Source organism: Nilaparvata lugens, chromosome 5 (genome assembly GCF_014356525.2).
Source record: "Nilaparvata lugens isolate BPH chromosome 5, ASM1435652v1, whole genome shotgun sequence".
NCBI classification, from domain to species: Eukaryota; Metazoa; Arthropoda; class Insecta; order Hemiptera; family Delphacidae; genus Nilaparvata; species Nilaparvata lugens.
This window is the reverse complement of record NC_052508.1, coordinates 18,221,704-18,247,893: the sequence shown is the minus strand read 5'-3', so window position 1 is coordinate 18,247,893 and position 26,190 is coordinate 18,221,704. Positions and strand designations below refer to the sequence as shown.

Sequence of the window (26,190 nt, the reverse complement as noted above, 5' to 3'; positions counted from 1 at the left end):
GTGCTAGAACCTGGTCAGAGCAGCTCCTTCTCTTGCGGAAGCCAGCCTGCTCCCTGGGCAGGTACCCAGGTTTGGGAGAAATGCGTATCAGAATGATCCTCTCCAGAAGCTTCAGGCACATGCATAGAAGGGAAATGGGCCGATAGCTTTATGGACTGTCAGGCTGCTTTTCTGGCTCCAGAATCGCAATTATCTTTGAAACCTTCCACTCTGGAGGCAGCCTGCAACTCTTTATAACATCCGAATAGAGGACTGAGAGCCACTTTATTCCTTTATCTCCAGATTTCTCACAAATTCAGGAAGGATACCATCAATTCCAGGAGCTTTGTTGTTCTGGATATAGTTGATGGCAGAGATAACCTCACTCTCCTCCACAGCCACCAAAAAGTTGGAATAATTAGTGCAATCAGCAATGACCTCCCTCTGAGTTCTGACTTCTCTTTTGGCGTCCCTAGTTGTTATTATGGGTTTGCTATTGTCTTTTAATACCTATGCAGCCTGGTGGTCCCCACTCTGAGCTCCCTCCAACAGACATTCACATTTATCTGTCCAGCATGGGTTATAGTTATTAGTAAATCCCGTGGGTATGGACTTTTTGTTGCCGCAAGAAGGAGATCCACAAATCTCTTGTAGTTGTCTACAGTGGGTGGGATGCAAGTGATGTTATCCTCAATATAATTTTCAAACCTACCACAGTCTGCTCTCCTAAGGTTTCAGCGACTCACTGGGTAGTCACCCATTATAGGAATGGTGAGCCCAATGCTGATGACAGATGGTCGGTGCTGAGAGTGTAGAAAATCACGTAGGACATGCGCTCACAACAAACAGGCATTTTATTGTCCCTACTGGTTGACACATAGCAGTGGTTTGGACTAGTCTCAGTGCTCCATCATCCAGATCTAAAAGTTTTGCATAATAGATCAGGTGTAGTTTATTGGCACCTGTCCATGTATGCAGTCGCTCACCTGCCCCATCCATTGATGAGTAATCCCACCGAGTGTGTATGGTATTAAAGTCCCCAGTATAAATCGCACAAGAGTCCGGAAGAACATCCACTGGCCATGTACGTGATGTTGGCTTTTATACATTATTAATTGTGTAACCTCCTATCCTACATGCAATACAGCTTTCATAATCAATCTGTACAGGTGCAGTGGTTTGTGCAATGTCGGATCTAATATAACTGGCAAAGCAGTGTTTGGGATGGAATTTTATCTCAATAAGAGTAAATCCCGAAATCACCAGTATGCTCTGATGAATCATGTCCACATGTGTTTCCTGGAGAGCAACAATGCCAATTTTGTGTTCCTCTGTGAGCTTCAAAAGACTTTCTATCTTGGATTTGGTAATACCTTCAACATTCAGTTGTAAAATTTTCAAAATACTGCCAACATTGAGTTGGGTGTCCTGGCTCTGAAAAGTGCCTTTTGGTAGGTTAACTTTGCTGTATCTGAGATATTTCTTCCAATTCCAATGTTTGCTGTTCCTGCCGGGAGGTCGCTTAACGGCGTTCGGCACCTGATTGCTGCTCATTTTGTTTCAGAGAATATAAACCAATGTTGTTTATGCGAACAGCTTGCTAAATTGTGACTAATCACTCAAATTCTTCCAAAAGATGATGATCGACTTCTGCCAATTTTCAACCAATACCAAATCCCGCCTATGCTTTAATTGCATCTTTGCAATGAAGAAAGATGAGAAAACAAGAAACCAGAAGAAAGATTTAGAGATACTGAGAGAATTTGCACAGAGGGGCAGAAAAATGTATAGAAAAGGAAAGTGAGCAACCATGAGGATGGCCATCCTCCAGTTACGCACTTAAAGAGAGAGGCACAAAGCTAAGTCACCGGAAAAATTGCCTGTCTAGGAGAAAAGAGTATACCAGAGTTTGAAGAAGGAGAAGGATGATGGGAGAATGGCTCTGGAAGGGTTCCCTTTTAGTTGCCTTTTACGATAACAAGCAGGGATACTGTGGGAGTATTCTAGGCATTATATTGTATACTGAGTCCATCTTGTTCGAATCAGTCCCCCTACCCACAGGGGTAAATAAACAACTGAAAAATTACAAATTAAATGATTGAAAAATAATTTATCCTCAAATAGAGCAGCGAAGAAAAAATAACAAAGATGTATTGTAAAACAATACACAAAATCTATAAAAAGATATCACAAAAACTTAACATATATCGTCAGAATAATTCAAAATAGCCTAAAGAATGTCATATGAATAAGCATGTCACAGCCAGCAATCCAACCACGTGTATTAAATACTACAGACATGAAATAAACAATATTTATCTATCAGTGAGGAACTCTTCCACACTATAATATGCTTTCTCCGCAAGAAAAGTATACAGATCTTTTTTAAAAGTTGCAGATGACATGGACAGAGATCTAGGTAGCTTATTTAATAGTCTCAGACCATAGGTTCGAGGGTCTTTGTCGGAAAACTTCAATCTATGCTGAACAATACATGGATTGCCACTACCTCGTGTATTATAGCCATGCATATCAGAATTAGTTTTGAATGAGTCTAAGTTATTAGCAATAAAAAGAACAACTCTGTAGATGTAAATACATGGTAAAGTTAGAATTTTTAAATCTATGAAGGCATCTCTACAGGGGTGATTGTAATCAAGCTTAGCCAAATACCGTACTGCACGCTTCTGTAAAATGAAAATTTTTTGAGTGTTTCCAATAGATGTACTTCCCCAAAGCTCAATACAATAGACAAGATGAGTGTAAATCAGAGAAAAGTATACAGATTTTGCTACGTTAAATGGTACATACTTTACAATATATCTTAAGACAAAGAGTCCCTTACTAATTTTACCCACCACCCTATCCACATGCTCATTCCATGACAATTTGTCATCAACAGTTAAACCTAACAAATTAACTACATTAGCATTTTCTACAATGCTGTCATTTATAAAAATAGCTGGTTCAAAAGGATGTGTCTTCTTTAAATCAAATTGAATTGCCAGGCTTTTACTTGGATTCACAGAGAGGGCGCATTCATTAAAAAACTGCACAACTTGATTTGTGAATAAGTTTGATGTGATCTCAAGGTCAACAATATTTTTGCTATGAAATAACAAGGAAGTATCATCAGCATAAAGTGTGATATCCGAGATTCTGGGAATTGAGAGCTGCAAATCATTAATATAGAGAACAAACAGAAGAGGTCCAAGTATGGATCCTTGAGGGACTCCAGTGCTTATATTCAATCTATCAGAGCTCGCTCTATATCCTCCATTGCATACACTAACGTATTGCATCCTATTGGACATATATGATTTAATCAATTTGCCAGCAACACCCCTCACACCCAGCGAAAAAAGCTTTTTCAAGAGAATATTGACATTTACGCTATCAAAAGCCTTAGACAAATCAAGTAGTACCCCCATTGCATAGTTGCCTTTATCAATCTCTTCTATAACATTTCCAATAAATTTTATTGCAGCTGTAGTTGTTGATTTGCCCTTTACAAAACCATTCTGACATTCACTCAAAAGTTTAAATTTTTCCAGATAGTTTAAAATTCTATTATGAATAATTTTTTCAAAAATTTTTGAGAGAACAGGTAATACAGATATGGGCCTATAATTTGTTTTGCTAGCTCTATGTCCTTTTTTGAAAATGGCTATGACTTTGGCTATCTTGAGGGCGTCCGGGAAAACTCCAGACTGAAAAATACAGTTCAAAATGAAAACAAGTGGCTCAACTAATTCATCACTACAGCTTTTTATCACCTTCATTGGAATATTATCATAACCTACACTATTCTTCAATTTCAAACCCTTGATAACTTTTAAAATTTCTTTTTTATTTGTAGGAAAGAGAACAAAATTATGTGGTATATTGTTGTGCTGTGCAAATTCAATAGAAGATTGACTGGTTTGCATCTCAGGAGCCATGGAAATAAAATACCTATTTAAAGTCTCAGCTACAGCTTTAGATTCTTTAATTTTTATGCCATTTTCTTCAAGAATAATATCATGCTCAGCCACCTTATTTTTGCCTCTAAAATTATTAATTATATTCCAGCTTGTTTTAGATTTGTTTGAAGAATCTTTGATTATATTACCATAGTACTGTCTCTTGGCCTCTATGATCTTACTGTGATATATCTGCTTAACTCTTTTTAGAAGATCATCATCAATAGCAGCTCCCTGATCAATCCTATTCTTAGTTATGTCTAGAAGTGCTTTTATCTGTTCAACCTCAGGAGTAAGCCAATTTACCTTGTTTCTGATATTTCTATTATTTTTATCATTTTCTACTTTTTTCTTCTTCTTTATCACCGGACACTGAACACCAAGATGATAAAGGAGGGTATTATGAAATGACTTGAACTGTTCATTAACATCCCTCTTTTCATACACAGAGGACCATTCTTCTCTAATAAGAGCAGCTTTTAAATTAACTAAATTTGATTCAGAACAATTATAATTGATACCAGAAGACTCTTTATTATGACAATTATTGTAATTTGGAAATGAATTAATCAGGAAAACTATTGCAGAGTGGTCTGACAGTAATGTGTGTAATACGGATGACTCACAAAGTTCATCTTCAATATTTGTTATTATATTATCTATCGCAGTACACGAGTTGGGCCTTATTCTTGTTGGCTCAGTTATGGTATAACGCAAGTCATATTGATCCAGCATAAGAGATAAATTTCTATGCTCAGGTGAAGTTGACATAACATTTATATTGTAATCACCAGCTAATATAATTTTGTTGCCTAATCTCTCCGTAATTGTTTCAATACAGCATGAGAATTTATCAAAAAACAAGTCAATATCTCCATTAGGAGGGCGATACACACCACATACAAAAAATACTTCCCTTCCAAGACACAACTTCATACCACACATTTCAATGGTTCCCATTAAACAGTTATCACTTAAATCTAAAACTGATAATTTGTCCCCAAGGCAATTGAGCAAATTGTCATTCACAAAAATAGCAACACCTCCCTTTCTCATACCTGATCTACAATAACTACAAAAGAAAGACATTCTACTGAACGTTATACAACTAATTTCATAATCTTTCAATCCATGCTCTGTAATTATAAGAATATCAGGCTTTTCATCATCGATCAAAAAATCCAACTGATTTATCTTGTTGAATATACCATCTATGTTTTGATGTATTATTTTTAATTTATTTACAGTGTCCCTACGACTAATAATACTAGGTAATAATGATGGTGTACAATCCGTAGCAGGTTCAACCTTCACACCAGCGGCTGGGGGCTTCACTCCTGCTGCATTTGGGTTAGAGTCCACCAGCCCAGAGTTGTGATGGCGATCAAATGATGGATGTTGTTCATCTTCTACGCTGATATACTCAAGGCATGAGCTTCTATACGATGAGAGCTTCCTAAAAAAGATCTCTCCATTGTCCTAACTGATATCTCCTTTGATGGGTTGCATCCACTTTCCACTAGTATTTCGGGTCTCAGTTCTCTTTCATGCTTCCTGAATACTTTTCCAAATGACTTCTCAACTACCTTTTTATAAATATCCCATGCTAATCTACGTTTTCCTCTTTTGTTAAGGTGCAAGCCATGACCTGTATGTAGTGATCTTTCATATGCCCAAACACTAACAATCTTCACAGATCCCCCTTGATAGAACTTAGGTATATTTCTGATGACTCTATTGATACGATTGATTCTGATGTTTTCTATCGAATTCTCTCGAAGATCGTATCTATATGGAACAGTAGTGAGAATAAAGTTAGTATGCTTGTATGCCTCTATCACTTTCACAAGACGTTCTGTAAAGTTTTTCAAGAGATCCTCTGTATTTCCATCAGCACTGAAACTATTTGTGCCTCCTATCAAAACTACATAGTCACTTGATTTAGTACTCTCAATTTCACGTTTGCAGAGCATATTCTCGATAACAATCTCCATTGGAGCACCTGGTGCAATGTGGGTGGTAGATTTATAATTTGAAGGAAGTAATTTGTCAAGAGCATCGTTTATTCCTCTCCCATGACTATCAGCCCATATTCTAACATTAATATCTACGTTTGTAGGCGAATCACAAGAGCTCAAATGTTCACTTCTTGATGTGTTGAAAGCAACAGTAAGATCTTCCATTTGAGATTGAATTTTCCTTGCCTTCTCTATCTCACTGCCTATAGATATTATTTGGTCCATGAGACTCACATTCTCTTCAAGTAGGAGGTCAAGATGACTTTTGTCCAGACCATAAGGAAGCACATGAGGAATAATTTCACCATTTTCCACACTAGTCTGCGTAGCGCCATCTTGTTTCTGAGTAGAGCCAAGAGTGTCAGTGCACTGATAACCCTCTTCTATTATCAATTTTTCCGTCTGAGTGCTTGCACTGCAGACAGATGAAGTCCTGCCTAATACACCATTACAGGATTGACAGATATTGGATTCTGTAGGAGTGCACTGAGCACTGAAATCAACCATTTCCCTATCCGTAAGCTCTAGAATTCGTAGATCATTAGCTATAGATCTATTTATAGCAGCATCCCATTGTTCACGCAAAGTAGCAATCTCTCTTCTCAGCATTTCATTTTCAGTTATCAATTCATGAGGAATAGTTTGAGTATCCCCATCAACGAGACTATCTTCATTATTACAAAAACGGTCCATAACTGAGATAGAAGTGTTTGTCGGTGTTGAACACAAACCAATTGAATCCACTTCTGTGTTTGTGAGAGAAGGATGTGAATGATCATTCTTAATCTCAATGATATCTTTCACCAGATCGTCAGTAACTAGTGTCACTTTACATGACTTGCTCAGGCAGCGCCATACAATTTGCCCAGAAGACTTGACATTACATTTTCTGAATGAATATCCTTTATAAGAAATCTTTTGGTTTCCTTTGTTTGTTAGCCCCAGTATAATTTCTTCCATAATTTTGACGAGGTGATGCTACTTGAGAGGAAAAAATATATATATATTTAACGGTATAATCAAACAACTATTCAGTGATGACCAAATATTTCATTACCAGAGTAAAGGAGAAATAGAAAGGAAGTGAAAGTGCCAAGAGAGCGGTCAAAGCAGGGAAATATGGAAGCTCCTGAAGAGAAAAGGAATATAGGAAAGGAAAAGAAATTTAAGTTACAGGGGGTAATAAGATCAGTAGACTCTCACAGTTGTCAAAACAGATTCAGATAATAATTAAACGTAGACCCGCAAATAGTTGTTTTCAAAAGTAGTTTTCAAAACTGGCGCCTGTGTGCAACTGCCTTCGAACCGCTGCTCAGTGGAAGCAATCAAGCAAACACTGCTTCGTTGCCAAGGAAACGCAAGACGCCAGAAACCGGCGAAAGAAAGAATTCCAAAGCTCTACGGGGAGCCCTTATCTGAAGCGATAAGCGATAACACTCGAATTCTGAAATCTAATAGACAGCCGTACACTAGCTCTTATCTTTTATCGAGACGGTAAGCACAATTTCACGTCAACAACTCTAGCAGTAACAATTCTATCACTCAGTACAAGTCAATATTGCCGTGTTTCCCGCGTTCATTCGAGACGAGCAGTTACTTGCAATTGCAAGTGTAACAGCAATGAAATACAGCAGTTGGAATAGGTGATGTCAAGGAAGGAAAAGAAGAGGAAGTAGAGGTCGACTCTGAAGATGAACCATTAACCAAGGTGAAAATGTACTATTTAATTGCTCGTTACTATTACTATCCGATTGGTAGATTGTTATTGGATTCAATTCAATTTATTTTCCATTTTATGAAATAATACAAAAATAATCTAAATATAATATAAAGAAATATAAACAGAAATAATGTTATAAAATATAAAAACAAAAACCAAATTCTCAAACATTTTTCATGATTTTAATGGCATTGCCAGCATAGACAATTAGTCTGTTCGCTGGCAGTTAGTTGAGTTTTTAAGAAAGTAGCATTATTAGTAGCATATATTCAGTAGCATTACACATAAAAAGTTTTCAGAAATAAATAATTATATTCTGATTCTAACATTTTGTAACATTGAAACTTAATAAGGAGCTCTCTCATTTATTTTCAACATCCTAGACTACAAAAATTAAACTAAAATAAACCACAGATGAGAAAGTAAAAAATTATGGGTTTCGTATTTATTATATTACGTTCTCCATAAACAGTTTTTTGTACGTTGCCGACAGTTTTGGGGGTAAATTACCTTATTTAATCTCCAGATTAAAAAGTTATTTTGAAAAAATGTAGATTTCATTCAGTCATCGATTTACTTAGAATAAAGAAGTTTTCATTTATTTATGTGCTAAAAGATTTGTGGGTATTTTATCTATGAGAATATTGTAGTTATGATCAAATCGTCTTCTGCTTACTTATTATCTTCAATCTTATCTTATAAATTGATTAATCTTATTATAAAGTGATTTGTACTTAGTGGTCGAGTATTGTATCTCGAATTATTTTTTAGTTTTTACAATAACATTCAAGAAGTTATTGAACTATGTACAATTCTTTATCAATCATCTTCATTTAGATCAATGCTTCTCATTCAACTATCTTATAGTTGGATTTAACTGGTTTTAACTAATTTTCACAGACTCCCAGCAAAACTAATCGAAAATCAGGACCCCGATCATCGAAAAAAGGTTTCAAGGAGGATCAAAAGGAAGCAGAAGAAGAAAAAGAAGAGAGAGAAGAAGACGACTCTGAAGATGAATCACCATCCAAGGTAAAGAACGTCTTATTTAATTATTCGTTACTATTGTATCGTGGTGTAGTGAATATAATGCTTGCGTAACAGTCTAGACGTCCCGGATTCAAACCCAAATATGAACAGTTTTTAGCCAGGTCATTCCCGTGTTATAGGATGGACACGTGTCCCTGCTGAAGTATGACAGTCGTAAGGTCTATTTACGGCTTAAATTAGCCTATATATTTTGGTGAGTTGAGACCTTTCCGCAAGGGACTCCACAACAAAAAACCATACGAATTTACTTTTCACTATTGTAATTTGTAATTGGTTGATCATTATTGAATTATATATTTTTTTATTATCTTGAACCAAAACTGAAAAGCTGGTGAATTTCAGGCTATTGTTTTACTATTTAAAGACTATTATAAGCCTTAACAGGTAGTATTATCCGGTAGATAAAGAGATCCATCTTCTTGGCATTTTGTCAACTTCAACGGTGATTCTAAATGTTAATTTTTATATAGAGCCAATTCGGTAAAATATTGTATTGTATGTGTGGATGGTAAAAGCTCGGGTACTTTGTCTGTCAAGTGTGGAGTACCTCAGTGCTCGGTCCTGGGTCCATTGCTCTTTCTTATTATGATTGACGATTTGAGCATCAATGTCCCATCGAAAATAGTCTTCTTTGCAGATGACACCGCAGTTCTCAATAGGCTTGCAGATGACACTCAGGCTGTGGCACTCTGAATCTAATTTGAAGGTAGTTCAAACTTGGTTGAATGCTAATGCAGATGAAACAACAACAATCACATTTGGGCTTGAAAGTAGATCTGCTTCCAATAGTACAAATAATAAGGCTCAGAAATTATTCCGATAAAATGGAGATGAGAAGTGCTACATACACGTAATACACGAGATAGTCAATCTTTGAATGTAACAAGAAGCAGACTCCACAAGACAGATCAAAATTATGAATAGACTGCCCATTGAAAGAAGACAACTCAATTACAAAAGATTTAGGAATGAGTTAGAAATATTTCTTGTAGATAATCCCTTCTAATCTGTCAAAGAATATATGAAGAAAAATTATATCCAATGGATTTTGAAATAGATTAAAAATAATGTATATTTTTAAATATAAAAGAGCATATTTGGGAAGAAAGCGAAAATGAAAGATAAAAAGATACCAAGAAATAGATAGAGAATTCTCCAGTGTTTTATTGACAGTATTGTAGTGTTGACTGGCCTATATGTCAATTAAATTGTGATGTACTATTGAGGCTAATCAAGATATTCTATTCAATTTAGAACCAAAATTCAAATAATAATCAGAAGAGGCGGACTGCAATCAATGTACACTTTCACTTTGGAAGGGTAAGATGATCAATAATCTATTGAATTTGTTTCTTGACATGACTTATGTAAAGCTGGGTCTTCGTTTGTGCGTAAATGCCGTCATCGACCACGACATGGTGAGAATCTCAGATTGGGTAGATTTCAATTTGTCTAAAAGATTATGTTCAATTATGTTTTAATGGGGGAGGTTGAGTTTATACTTTAAAATGGCAATATGTTGATATCATTAGAAATATTTTGATTCTTGAATAATAAATACAAATGAAAAGATATTCGATCAGCTGTTTAAGCACCCTTGAAATTTGGACAGTATGAATGTCAACAATGCTTGTCGTCGTCGACTGCGGAAGTTTACGCACAAACGAAAATGCACCTTCAGACATTTATTCACTTTTATATGAAATATTTCTTACTAGGATTCATTATTTTCAGAAGAAACCGTCCATATCTAAAACACCTGAAACATTGAAAAATGGCAAAGGGAAGAAAAGAGCTGCCGAGAAAGAAAGTGACGAAGACGAACAGAGTGAGGAGGAAGTGGAGGTAAATGTTAGTTTGTAAGCCCCGATCTAGTTAAGTGAGTTCTCATTTAATTTAGTAAATCCCGATGGTTTTCATCTGAACCTATTTGATCTCATGCTGACTGATTCTTGTTTGCGTTGAGAAAATGTAAACGGTGCAGAAGAGAAAAATTAAGGCTATACATTTTATATGAAACTGCCCATTGTATTTGTTTATAATTAGATTGGTTAATGATAGATCACAAAACTAAAGTTCTTGACTTGGAAAATTATCTAGCTTCACCAAAGTTCTATAAACTGTAAAATTATGTAGTTTCACTTGCTAATGGTGGAGAATGGATTCAACATAATATTGTAAAATTTATATTATGAGGTTCACTGAGTACTCCTGTCAGCTCTCCTTAGAAGTGGAATAATTTGACAAATTTACGACAGAATTTGAATTTGTTGCCAGTGTGTGTATCTGACTCAACTTTGAACATTGGTATGCCTTTTGAGTGTTTGCTATCACCAGACTTGTACCTTATTGATTATAACCAATGCTGACCGCTTAAACTGAATCTCACTATAGCTCTGGCTTACTTTACAAATTATGAAATTAACAATCTGAGAATTTTAATATGAAAATTAATAGATGGGAAGTCATTACAGAGGCAATAGCTCTTGAAGTCTAACAAGATAAAGCGTTGATGAAATCTACGAATAAATGCATTTTCTGAAGTCTATTATATTTTATATTATATGAATAAAAATTTTAATAAATTGTCTCAAGAAATGAAATTTTGAGAAAAAAACCAAGTCCCAGTCCAAGAAATTTAACACATTAACTAATTTAGCACATTAACTTAATTCGCTGAGCATCTTTCACTATAAACTTAAACTATAACTTTACTAATATCATAACTATTGGTTACAGGTACCCAGCAAAACTAACCGAAAACCAGGCCCTCGATCATCGAAAAAAGGTGATGACAAGGAAGAAAAAGAAGAGGATGAAGAGGAAAACAGCTCTGAAGATGAACCGCTAACCAAGGTACATATATCAATTAAAAATTTTTTTTCATTAAATCCCCTAAAATTCTCTTTATTATACTGTACTCCCTTGGATTTGATAAAAACTAGTTAATAAGGCCGTTTGCATAATTAAAATTTGATTAAATCTGAAAAGCTGGTGATTTAAATGATGATGGCTGAATCATGCAATGAACTTTCAGTTGATTGGCCACCTGCCGTTCTGGTTAATTTAAATCATTGCGATTAGCTGCCTAAACAGGAAATATTAGACGGTACAAAAAGCATAAAATTGTTGGTACATAAATTGCTTCAACTTGATATTTTTCCAACTATGAGACGGTGATTCAAGACTTTCTATTCTATACAGTCTCTTTATTAAAATTATGTATCATAATATTGTGTTACACATTTTTTCCAGCTGCGTGAAGGTTGGATGATACGAACAACTTTGTACTAGAGACAATTTAATTTGAACCCTCAGAACTTCCAATATTTATTTGTAACTAGCATGTAACCCGTACTTTACACTGGGGAAAATTTGGTGTTGTATAATGCAATCTCCTTATGTCCAGGACCAGGAAACATAGAAAAATAAAATGATTATTAATTCTTATGTTCAAAATTACGTGGATAATCTTTACAAGAGTTGAAAATTCCTAAAAAAATGGGTTTGACACGTCTCGAACCCGAAACTTTCGATTCATCAATCGCGCTCACTATCAACTAAGCTACGGAGTCACTTGGAGAAAGCCCAGTTTGGTTGGGCTTTTATAGTTACGATTCAACTTATGAATCTCAAAAAAATTTCAAGTAAATCAGTTCAGTAGTTCAGACTGATGATTGTGCATTTCCTATCTCGTACATGTTTAAGCCGATTCTTTCCTTTATTGATATAGATTATAGGTAAATAGATTGATTATTCAATAAATTAGTCAGCAATCACGAAAAAGTAATAAAATATATTACACAGATGGACAGAACCAAAATTTGAACATTTCTCAGCTTGAACCCACCTGGCTTTTTTAACAGCCGAAGTCCATAGATTCTATGCTTCCATATACATGCTCCTCTATCTGTTTAAATTAAATATATCTCTATCTCCACGTTTAAATTAAATTTCGAAAAACTAGAAAATTGAAGACAAAATAAAATAAGAGAAAATAGTGGAAAGTTTCAGCTATTTTGAATTATTTAGGAATGTTTCATTTCGTCAAGGAAAAACTTTTCCGATTATACAAATGAGAAAAAGAAGATTATCATAAAAACTGCGAGCCCCGTTTCGGAAGCCAACTTTCTGACTTTAACTGTTTTAAGTCTAGAACTTGGCTAAATCCCGAGCTCGAAAACCGGCTCTAAAAGTGTTGAAGAATATCTGCCTCTGGAAACATTACAGATCATGGAATTCACAATCGTGAGGATCTTGGAATGTATATTTATAAATAGCAAGTAATCCAGAGGCAAAAGCTTGTAGAGTATGTCCAAGATGCAGCGAAGAAAACATTTTATGTATTTATATAAACATCATATTTTTATATTTTATTGATATTAATTTTCTTTTGTGTTGTGTAGATAAAAATAGAATTCAATTTTATCAAAAATGAATAACGGGTGAGCAAATATGAAAAACATCTAGAAAAGAATCATTACTTCAGTCAGAGTCTTCCTCTATAACTTTTAATTATGATTGATTGATTGATTGAACTATAACTATTAATAATTATTGGTTACAGGCACCCAGCAAAACTAAACGAAGATCGGGGCCCCGATCATCGAAAATAGGTGATGTCAAGGAAGGAAAAGAAGAGGAAGTAGAGGACGACTCTGAAGATGAACCACCATCCAAGGTAAAGAACGTCTTATTTAATTATTCGTTACTATTGTATCGTGGTGTAGTGAATATAATGCTTGCGTAACAGTCTAGACGTCCCGGGTTCAAACCCAAATATGAACAGTTTTTAGCCAGGTCATTCCCGTGTTATAGGATGGACACGTGTCCCTGCTGAAGTATGACAGTCGTAAGGTCTATTTACGGCTTAAATTAGCCTATATATTTTGGTGAGTTGAGACCTTTCCGCAAGGGACTCCACAACAAAAAACCATACGAATTTACTTTTCACTATTGTAATTTGTAATTGGTTGATCATTATTGAATTATATATTTTTTTATTATCTTGAACCAAAACTGAAAAGCTGGTGATTTAAATGATGATGGCTGAATCATGCAATGAACTTTCAGTTGATTGGCCACCTGCCGTTCTGGTTAATTTAAATCATTGCGATTAGCTGCCTAAACAGGAAATATTAGACGGTACAAAAAGCATAAAATTGTTGGTACATAAATTGCTTCAACTTGATATTTTTCCAACTATGAGACGGTGATTCAAGACTTTCTATTCTATACAGTCTCTTTATTAAAATTATGTATCATAATATTGTGTTACACATTTTTTCCAGCTGCGTGAAGGTTGGATGATACGAACAACTTTGTACTAGAGACAATTTAATTTGAACCCTCAGAACTTCCAATATTTATTTGTAACTAGCATGTAACCCGTACTTTACACTGGGGAAAATTTGGTGTTGTATATGCAATCTCCTTATGTCCAGGACCAGGAAACATAGAAAAATAAAATGATTATTAATTCTTATGTTCAAAATTACGTGGATAATCTTTACAAGAGTTGAAAATTCCTAAAAAAATGGGTTTGACACGTCTCGAACCCGAAATTTTCGATTCATCAATCGCGCTCACTATCAACTAAGCTACGGAGTCACTTGGAGAAAGCCCAGTTTGGTTGGGCTTTTATAGTTACGATTCAACTTATGAATCTCAAAAAAATTTCAAGTAAATCAGTTCAGTAGTTCAGCCTGATGATTGTGCATTTCCTATCTCGTACATGTTTAAGCCGATTCTTTCCTTTATTAATATAGATTATAGGTAAATAGATTGATTATTCAATAAATTAGTCAGCAATCACGAAAAAGTAATAAAATATATTACACAGATGGACAGAACCAAAATTTGAACATTTCTCAGCTTGAACCCACCTGGCTTTTTTAACAGCCGAAGTCCATAGATTCTATGCTTCCATATACATGCTCCTCTATCTGTTTAAATTAAATATATCTCTATCTCCACGTTTAAATTAAATTTCGAAAAACTAGAAAATTGAAGACAAAATAAAATAAGAGAAAATAGTGGAAAGTTTCAGCTATTTTGAATTATTTAGGAATGTTTCATTTCGTCAAGGAAAAACTTTTCCGATTATACAAATGAGAAAAAGAAGATTATCATAAAAACTACGACTACGCCCCGTTTCGGAAGCCAACTTTCTGACTCCAACTGTTTTAAGTCTAGAACTTGGCTAAATCCCGAGCTCGAAAACCGGCTCTAAAAGTGTTGAAGAATATCTGCCTCTGGAAACATTACAGATCATGGAATTCACAATCGTGAGGATCTTGGAATGTATATTTATAAATAGCAAGTAATCCAGAGGCAAAAGCTTGTAGAGTATGTCCAAGATGCAGCGAAGAAAACATTTTATGTATTTATATAAACATCATATTTTATATTTTATTGATATTAATTTTCTTTTGTGTTGTGTAGATAAAAATAGAATTCAATTTTATCAAAAATGAATAACGGGTGAGCAAATATGAAAAACATCTAGAAAAGAATCATTACTTCAGTCAGAGTCTTCCTCTATAACTTTTAATTATGATTGATTGATTGATTGATTGAACTATAACTATTAATAATTATTGGTTACAGGCACCCAGCAAAACTAAACGAAGATCGGGGCCCCGATCATCGAAAAAAAGTGACAGTGAGGATGAAAAAGCTGCCGAGCAAGAAAGCGACGAAGATTGTGACAGTGAGGATAAAGACGAGGTAAATCGTGTTGACAATAACTATTATTTAGTTCAGTTGTTGTAGCAACTTCGGGAACCCCGTTGTTTCACTCCTCCTCCGTCTCAAGGCCCAGGAAGCGGGCCCAGGGGTCGGTCCAGAGGCTGGCAGCTGTCAATATTGTCTGTTTCGAGGGGCAGCTGAAAAGATGCTCCTTGCTGTGGGGACCGCTGCCACAGTCGGGACATATATGACGCACACCATCAGTGATTCTGGACATGTAACTGCTCACAATCACAGAGTAGCCCAATCTCAGTTGAGCAAGGATGGGGCGGTCCTTCAATCAAAGTATGTCCAAGATACAGCAGAAGAAGAAAAAGAAGAGAGAGAAGAAGACGACTCTGAAGATGAACCACCATCCAAGGTAAAGAACGTCTTATTTAATTATTCGTTACTATTGTATCGTGGTGTAGTGAATATAATGCTTGCGTAACAGTCTAGACGTCCCGGGTTCAAACCCAAATATGAACAGTTTTTAGCCAGGTCATTCCCGTGTTATAGGATGGACACGTGTCCCTGCTGAAGTATGACAGTCGTAAGGTCTATTTACGGCTTAAATTAGCCTATATATTTTGGTGAGTTGAGACCTTTCCGCAAGGGACTCCACAACAAAAACCATACGAATTTACTTTTCACTATTGTAATTTGTAATTGGTTGATCATTATTGAATTATATATTTTTATTATCTTGAACCAAAACTGAAAAGCTGGTGAATTTCAGGCTATTGTTTTACTATTTAAAGACTATTATAAGCCTTAACAGGTAGTATTATCCGGTAGATAAAGAGATCCATCTTCTTGGCATTTTGTCAACTTCAACGGTGATTCTAAATGTTAATTTTTATATAGAGCCAATTCGGTAAAATATTGTATTGTATGTGTGGATGGTAAAAGCTCGGGTACTTTGTCTGTCAAGTGTGGAGTACCTCAGGGCTCGGTCCTGGGTCCATTGCTCTTTCTTATTATGATTGACGATTTGAGCATCAATGTCCCATCGAAAATAGTCTTCTTTGCAGATGACACCGCAGTTCTCAATAGGCTTGCAGATGACACTCAGGCTGTGGCACTCTGAATCTAATTTGAAGGTAGTTCAAACTTGGTTGAATGCTAATGCAGATGAAACAACAACAATCACATTTGGGCTTGAAAGTAGATCTGCTTCCAATAGTACAAATAATAAGGCTCAGAAATTATTCCGATAAAATGGAGATGAGAAGTGCTACATACACGTAATACACGAGATAGTCAATCTTTGAATGTAACAAGAAGCAGACTCCACAAGACAGATAAAAATTATGAATAGACTGCCCATTGAAAGAAGACAACTCAATTACAAAAGATTTAGAAATGAGTTAGAAATATTTCTTGTAGATAATCCCTTCTAATCTGTCAAAGAATATATGAAGAAAAATTATATCCAATGGATTTTGAAATAGATAAAAAATAATGTATATTTTTAAATATAAAAGAGCATATTTGGGAAGAAAGCGAAAATGAAAGATAAAAAGATACCAAGAAATAGATAAATAGAGAATTCTCCAGTGTTTTATTGACAGTATTGTAGTGTTGACTGGCCTATATGTCAATTAAATTGTGATGTACTATTGAGGCTAATCAAGATATTCTATTCAATTTAGAACCAAAATTCAAATAATAATCAGAAGAGGCGGACTGCAATCAATGTACACTTTCACTTTGGAAGGGTAAGATGATCAATAATCTATTGAATTTGTTTCTTGACATGACTTATGTAAAGCTGGGTCTTCGTTTGTGCGTAAATGCCGTCATCGACCACGACATGGTGAGAATCTCAGATTGGGTAGATTTCAATTTGTCTAAAAGATTATGTTCAATTATGTTTTAATGGGGGAGGTTGAGTTTATACTTTAAAATGGCAATATGTTGATATCATTAGAAATATTTGATTCTTGAATAATAAATACAAATGAAAAGATATTCGATCAGCTGTTTAAGCACCCTTGAAATTTGGACAGTAAGAATGTCAACAATGCTTGTCGTCGTCGACTGCGGAAGTTTACGCACAAACGAAAATGCACCTTCAGACATTTATTCACTTTTATATGAAATATTTCTTACTAGGATTCATTATTTTCAGAAGAAACCGTCCATATCTAAAACACCTGAAACATTGAAAAATGGCAAAGGGAAGAAAAGAGCTGCCGAGAAAGAAAGTGACGAAGACGAACAGAGTGAGGAGGAAGTGGAGGTAAATGTTAGTTTGTAAGCCCCGATCTAGTTAAGTGAGTTCTCATTTAATTTAGTAAATCCCGATGGTTTTCATCTGAACCTATTTGATCTCATGCTGACTGATTCTTGTTTGCGTTGAGAAAATGTAAACGGTGCAGAAGAGAAAAATTAAGGCTATACATTTTATATGAAACTGCCCATTGTATTTGTTTATAATTAGATTGGTTAATGATAGATCACAAAACTAAAGTTCTTGACTTGGAAAATTATCTAGCTTCACCAAAGTTCTATAAACTGTAAAATTATGTAGTTTCACTTGCTAATGGTGGAGAATGGATTCAACATAATATTGTAAAATTTATATTATGAGGTTCACTGAGTACTCCTGTCAGCTCTCCTTAGAAGTGGAATAATTTGACAAATTTACGACAGAATTTGAATTTGTTCCCCGTGCTGGTATTTGCCGATGGTTTTTAGTAAAAACTTGTTTACCCAAACTTTTTAACAACCGTTTTATGTACCGACGAGGCACACTTTACAAGAACAGCTATCGTTAACGTCCACAACCAACATATTTGGGCAGCTGAGAATCCTCATACCATCAATCCTACTCTTCCACAACATCAGTTTTCAGTAAACATTTGGGCAGGAATCATAGGAGATCATCTACTTCTGTTCGAGCTTCCTCCCAGTTTTAATGGCATGATCTACTAGTCTTTTGGTATAAGTTTAATGTGATTTAGATATGCTACTTTTATGTCCACTGATTCTCGTTGACTCTGTCGCGCTCCCACCTAATGTAAATTTCTATCTCAGAAAAGCTACTGTTCAAGACATTGAACAAATAGTAAATAATATGGATAAAAATAAATCACCTGGTTTTGATGGTGTGGGAGTTTTGGATTTTCATATCCTTGACGACTATCTCTATATTCCTCTATGTCACTTGATCAACTTATCTATCTCAAAAGGAATTTTTCCTGACTCAATGAAGATTTCTATAGTTAAACCAATTTATAAATCTGGTGCTCGTGATAACTTTAACAATTTCAGACCTATATCTAAATTGTCAGTACCCGAGAAAATTTTTGAAAATATTTATTCACACACTTAAATAAATACCTTCTTCAAAATAATATTCTTTCCAACTCTCAATATGGGTTTCAAAAAGGAAAAAGCACTGAGTCCCTTCTCGTAAATTTTACTAATAAAATAAACAATCTGCTAAACGACAGATATCATGTTCTTGCACTATTTATCGATTATTCTAAAGCTTTTGATACCCTTGATCACAAGATATTACTGCGAGAATTATCAAATATAGGAATTACTGGCAATGTATTGAAGTTATTCAAGAGCTATCTGACTGATAGATATTTCATGGTCAACCTGGGTGGCAATCACAGTGGATTACACAAAAATGATGATTTTGGTGTACCACAAGGAAGTATTTTAGGCCCGATTTTATATAACATCTATGTAAACTCAATTTCCAGTGTAATTAGTCATGGAGAAGTACTAATGTATGCAGATGATACTGTTCTGATAGTTGGACATAGAGATTTGAAAACAGCCCAGCAATTGATCCAACTGGATTATAACAGAATCCTAAGATGGTCCCACGACAGAAATCTAATTGTTAATAGAAAAAAAACTGTATTAATGCACTTCAAGTCTCCCCATCTGAGATGCAATGAAATACCAACAGTATCAAGTCATGACTGCCATTGCCTTTATTCAAATGCTTTTCTAACTTGCAAATGTCCGCCTCTAGATCTAGTGAATAGCACCCGTTATCTTGGTATTATAATTGATTGTAGCCTGAGATGGAATCCTCATATCGATCACATTGCAAAAAGACTTCAAGCGCTAAATGCAAAAATTTATTATCTGCATAGAAACATCACTCCCGACTGCTTGTATCTAATTTATAAGTCACTGATGGAACCTATTGTTAGATATGGAATTGAAACATGGGGAAGTGCAGCAAATTATCTTTTAAAAAGTATAGAGCGAATCCAACTGAGAACATTAAACTGTATAACAACCAGAATCCCTGTCTTGAATATTGATCCAAACAACCTACAAAACATCTATATATTTTACCATACCCTATCACCCAGAAATTTTTACTTTTACAAACTATAACACTTTTTAAATGTAATTTTCAGTATAGATTTCTTGCTCCTGCCGCACCTTACAACTTGAGATTTCCATTAATATTCCTAGTCCCCAGATTCAATAATGTATACGGCAAAAGATCCCTCCACTATGTTCTTCCCTACTTATTCAATAGACTTCCCCAAAATATTCGAGACTACACTAAAAAGGACATAATGATGTATCTTAATATTAATGCGAACACACTAAACTTATAATTTATTATATACTTAGATTATCTATAATATATATTATTATTATTGTTACTATTATTTGGCTGCACAATTACCAGCGAGTTTTTATATTATTCCTAAGTTCTGGCTGGCTGAAATTCTATTTTTCTCATTGTTGACACTGCCGCCTGCCTCAGCGATGAAATGTTTTATCAAGATAGTGTGAAACAATCCTTCTTTCTATTTTTCTTCTTCTTTTTCATACTTTTCAGTTGATTTTTCTTATTCAACAAACTTTGTAAAGTTATTTTTTAGTTTATACTTTCTTGTTTTTATTACATTACATATTGTCTTTTTTTTATTTATTTTGAACTTCGAATGTCATAAAAATTCCTAGTAAACTTACCTAATTATGTTCTTAATATTGTTTTTGTGATTGGGCACCCGCCGAAAAACCTACAGGTTTGGCAGGACCCTAAATTGTTTTTTTGAAATTGTGAATAAAATTTGATTGATTGATTGATTGATCATATAAAAAAAACTTTTCATAAAAAACCGAATATTTTATTTGCAATCAGCTACAACTTATGAGTTATTAGTTCTCTCCTCATAAAACAGCAAATTTTTGTGGTGTAATGTACTACATGAGAATACATTTTATCCAACTTTTATTTGAATTTAGTTTACACAGCTTACATCATTCTTTTCAGAATTAAATTCTCTACAATTTTTATTGCGAGGAATTATTTGTTTACTGGTCATTAAAGAAAGTTATTGGGCATCAAACGTAGAAGTCTGTGTTTTTCTACTTAGATTTTTTGCACATTTCAACTTTTTTCTCAAAAACTACTCACACTACAGCTTCCAGACTAGTTTTATTCAATTTTTCAGATATTTTTCCATATGAATCCAGCATAAGTTTCTCAAAAACTAGTCGCCAAACAATTCAGCATCGGTGTATTTCACCAGAGGAACTGAATTCCGGGCGAAATCTTTCACTCTGTATAGCTCGCTAATGAAGCGTTTATGGATATATGTTTATATGAACTTTTTTCTTATTTTTACCTCTACTGTCACGTATTAAATTATTTTACCATAATTATGAATCACCCTGTATATTTATATAGGAATCATATTTTTATATTTTTCTGGATATTTATTGTGTTGTGTGAATAAAAATAGAATTCAATTTTATCAAAAATGAATAACGGGTAAACAAAAATGAAAAAACATCTAGAAACGTGCTAGAAAAGAATCGTGTTACTTCAATCAGAGTCTCTCTCTATAGCATTTGATTATGATTGATTGATTGAACTATAACTATTAGGCTAATAATTATTGGTTACAGGCACCCAGCAAAACTAAACGAAGGTCGGGGCCCCGATCATCGAAAAAAAGTGACAGTGAGGAAGAGAAAGATGAGGAGGAAGAAGAGAAGAAAGAGGAAAACAGCTCTGATGATGAACCGATAACCAAGGTAAGAAATGTTAATTATTGTTTGTACTATTACAATCCAATTGGTAGATCGTTGAGTTATTATCTCTCGTCTACAAAAACGTTCAAAATGTAGTTTATGCAATGAAAGCTCTATACCTAAGCCTGTGGGTTGAAACAAGCTGTGGTTTTTCAGTATTCATCACACTGAATAAGCGATGAATTTCGAGTTGAAAGCATTGTAAATTCCAATTAATCTCAAACACTGCTAATGGCTATCTCGTAGAAGAAAGACAATGACAATATGTTTTCACTTATGTATTAACCATGTAAAAGAACCAGTTTGCAACCATTTCTTTTCAAAAGTAACGCACAGAAATTAATCTTCACCTGCTTTTTGAAAGGTTAATTTAAACAAATGTCGGATAATCGAGATTCCATCTAACTTGTTTCATCAATATTTCTTATATAAAACATATCTTCACTCCTATTTAGAATAATATGTTCTACTACAATTCATTATTTTCAGAAAAGACTTCATTGTACTTACTCCTCTGTAGTCTATAGAATATATTTCAACTATGATTCTAATTCATTATTTTCAGAAAAAACCATCCATGTCCAAAACACCTAAAACATCGAAAAATGGTACAGGAAGAGGGAAAAAAGCTGCTGAGCAAGAAAGCGACGAAGATTGTGACAGTGAGGATAAAGACGAGGTAAATCGTGTTGACAATAACTATTATTTAGTTCAGTTGTTGTAGCAACTTCGGGAACCCCGTTGTTTCACTCCTCCTCCGTCTCAAGGCCCAGGAAGCGGGCCCAGGGGTCGGTCCAGAGGCTGGCAGCTGTCAATATTGTCTGTTTCGAGGGGCAGCTGAAAAGATGCTCCTTGCTGTGGGGACCGCTGCCACAGTCGGGACATATATGACGCACACCATCAGTGATTCTGGACATGTAACTGCTCACAATCACAGAGTAGCCCAATCTCAGTTGAGCAAGGATGGGGCGGTCCTTCAATCAAAGTATGTCCAAGATACAGCAAAGGAAACATTTATATTTATATAGGAATCATATTTTTATATTTTTCTGGATATTTATTGTGTTGTGTGAATAAAAATATAATTCAATTTTATCAAAAATGAATAACGGGTAAACAAAAATGAAAAAACATCTAGAAACGTGCTAGAAAAGAATCGTGTTACTTCAATCAGAGTCTTTCTCTATAGCATTCAATTATGATTGATTGATTGAACTATAACTATTAGGCTAATAATTATTGGTTACAGGCACCCAGCAAAACTAAACGAAGGTCGGGGCCCCGATCATCGAAAAAAAGTGACAGTGAGGAAGAGAAAGATGAGGAGGAGGAAGAGAAGGAAGAGGAAAACAGCTCTGATGATGAACCGATAACCAAGGTAATAAATTAATGTTAATTATTGTTTGTAATATTACAATCCAATTGGTAGTATTATCTCTCGTCTACAAAAATGTTCAAAATGTAGTTTACACAATGTAAGCTCTATACCTAAGCCTGGTGGCTTGAAACAAGCTGTGGTTTTTCAGTATTCATCACACTGAATAAATGATTAATTTCGAGGTGAAACCATTGTCCATTTTTAGACTCAAACACTGTCAATGGCTGTCTAGTAGAAGACAATGACAATATGTATTCACTTATGTATTAACCTTGTAAAAGAACCAGTTCTGATCATACATGCCAGCTGTTTCCATACTGATTTCTTGTGTATAAATAAATGTCGTATTTCGACTGTTATAATTTTCATAATTACCCGGTGGCTGACAATTTGGCTATTGGAAGCCGTAACAGGAGGCATTGTACGGTACGGCACTGACAGTACGGACTTTGTCCAAACCGCTTGTAATGTTTAAAGCGTTAATCTATAAAGGCCTTCATCTATTTATCTACATGCAGAGCTCCACCTTGGCATTTTGTCAACTAAAAAGCTGTTCCTGATTCGAAAATGTATATTCTTTGACTTTGATATTTGAAAATGGCATGAGTGCTGAAACTAGTTGTGTTTGATTAAGTTTGTAGTGTGAATATTGATGTTATGGAGATTTTCCATAATTGAAGAGGCTTGAAATGTTGTCAAAAATCCACTTTATTTAAATACAGGAGCATGCTTTCGTGTGTGCTCACACATCATCAGGTGTAAGTTACAGTACAGTTGGGAAGTAGAACGTTTCCAACCTAACTTTCTTTTTGTTAGGTTGCAACTGTTTTTCTTTCTGTTAGGTTGGAAACGTTCTACTTCCCAACTGTACTGTAACTTACAGCTGATGATGTGTGAGCACACACGAAAGCATGTTCCTGTAAAATATTAATTTTTATTTGAATAAAGTGGATTTTGACAACATTTCAAGTCTCTTCAATTAGTTGTGTTTGAATAAAAAAGTATAAAGAGGGTACTATTGATTTCAATATAAAAAATATATTCTTCAGCTTAGAATGTTTCGACAACCGCGGGAAGGTAACTGACATGTGAATGATTCTGATAACGTTGAAAATTCACATTGACATGTTGAGTAATGATGTTGAATAGTGACGTTGAAAATTCATTTTTATTTATAGAAATATTACTCATCAAGCATCATTGAAATTCAGTACTGTATGCTTATTCGAAACTATTAATATTATTAACTTGTTATTACTGAATAGAATGTTCTTATTTCTAACACTACTCAACACACATGGCAAGGTGATCAAATTTTTTCAGAGCCTTAATCATTGAAAAATAGATATTATTGATGAATAAAATGTAATTGATATTTTAAACAAGAATAAGCAGTTAATATTTCATCAGATATACCGGTATCAGCTATAAAAATATTGTTGTTAGCTATCCTCTCTAGAAGGCAGTGGCAAGGTAGAGAATCGGCAACGCTGTTTTATCTTTCTCCACTGCCATTATAATGTGGACTTACTAGGTTACTATAGTAACCTATACAGAATAGGTTCAAGATGAAATAGATTTGCACCTCTACTTTGGAAGGGTCTGATGAACGAAGGTTGGATAGTGGATAATTTACTGGACCTTATTCATAAGTTGTAATACCTTCCTTTGCTCCTCTAGAATATTTTTCAGCTGAAATCCATTATTTTCAGAAAAATTCCAAGTCCAAATCACCGAAAAAATCTAAAAATGACAAAGGAAAGGGGAAAGGAGCTGTCAAGAAAGATAGTGACGAAGATGAGGAGGAAGTAGAGGTAAATCTTGTTCTTTTTATATTGAGTAGTGATCATTCTAGATAGTTTAGATCAGTGGTCGCCAAACTTATGAGCCTGTGAGCTAGAATAGCATTTATAAAATCTTCTAGTGAGCTACCAAGGAATATTAGAATAAAGAAAGTATCGCCTATAAAAATACACTTCTAGTGTTGAAATCTACTTATCTCATAGCAAAAAGTATAACAAAAGTTGAAATGTGCATTTCAATGAGAGCAGTGGAACTCTTTTTGGCGATCAAGTATTTTCTTGACGTTGTAGCCGCCATTCTGATGCAGTTGTCTAAAACATGTCCCTATATCGATTTTTTATGAATTTCATACTTGAAAAAGATTATTTACACAAGTAGGTAGAGCTGAGCATAGCTTTCAACCTCAATGCAACTTGAATAATAATTGGATATTTTTCTTTGGGGACTTGAGGCCAAATATTTCCAGTTGTAGAAAGTGATCTGAGAGACAAGATCATTTTAAAAATCCACAAATTCCATTTCAACTGAAGCCTGATCTCCACCAAAATGTTTTACAACACAAGCTGCAAAATCTTCTGCATCGATCTCTACAAAAGGAGAGTTGACGAATTGTACCATATTCGATATGCTTTGAAAATTTTCAAGTCGAATTTATAATGGAATTATTCTCACTCAGTCCGGTCGAGCGAGTATGAAAAGTCCTATTAGAAGTTATGGGAATAATATTCTCACTATATCGTACATCTTCAGTGGTACTGATTTGTGGGAATCCGCCTTTATTCGCTATTGCTCCACCCCATCTGTAGTAATTTTCAATTAGAATATTTAGAATAGAATTATAAGAATATTTATTTCGATAAAATACAAGATATATAACATAAATGTAAATTATAATAAATCTCAATGTTTTGGCACAGCCAGCAAAGTCAGACTTGTGCGCTAGCTGTGGTATCTTTTTATATATCTTTAAAATTATCTTAAATATATAAATTTATCTTTAATCTCTATTATTTATGTATATTTCAATTATTGAAAATATTTTCTAGTGATTCTGTATTTTGTATTTTGGCGAAATAAAGTTTCTTCTTTCTTTCTTCTTCATTAACTTTATCCGGACAAATATATTACAAACCATTGAAATCTGATTGTAACGATTGCAGGAACGTAAGTCTCCTCGGAAAGGATTGAAAAGGGCTTATGTTGAGAACGATAGCGACGAGCTGAACAAATCGGACGAAGAAGAAAATCGGAAAGAGGAAAAGAAAAATAAGAAGGTATCTTACTAATATAAAATAATGCTGTTTAAATAATTATACTCATACTACTTAGGCTCAACTCACATTTACGCCACTAGTCGAGAGCATGTGTTTTCAAATGGTGACACTCAGGCCAGTCGATTCTAGTCTCCACGACGTCACCATTTGAAAACACATGCTCTCGACTAGAGTCGAGTCTCTCTTCGACCTGAGTCGCGTAAGTGTGTGTTGAGCCTTACTCTTCTTAAAACTGTACTTTACT

General features: G+C 34.6%; 1 protein-coding gene across 1 annotated transcript in view; it reads left to right on the top strand.

Moving 5' to 3' along the window:
• The window catches only part of LOC111055316 (protein hsr-9), a 41,172-nt gene that overhangs the window by 7,038 nt on the left and 7,944 nt on the right, over positions 1–26,190 (top strand). The window contains exons 3-13 of the mRNA XM_039429399.1: positions 7,594–7,667; positions 8,580–8,711; positions 10,464–10,574; positions 11,469–11,585; positions 13,297–13,410; positions 17,593–17,703; positions 21,366–21,494; positions 22,057–22,170; positions 22,741–22,869; positions 24,582–24,683; positions 25,833–25,946. Of these exons, the coding sequence (XP_039285333.1) occupies positions 7,594–7,667; positions 8,580–8,711; positions 10,464–10,574; positions 11,469–11,585; positions 13,297–13,410; positions 17,593–17,703; positions 21,366–21,494; positions 22,057–22,170; positions 22,741–22,869; positions 24,582–24,683; positions 25,833–25,946 (1,247 nt within the window). The remainder of the gene's footprint in view (positions 1–7,593; positions 7,668–8,579; positions 8,712–10,463; positions 10,575–11,468; positions 11,586–13,296; positions 13,411–17,592; positions 17,704–21,365; positions 21,495–22,056; positions 22,171–22,740; positions 22,870–24,581; positions 24,684–25,832; positions 25,947–26,190) is intronic.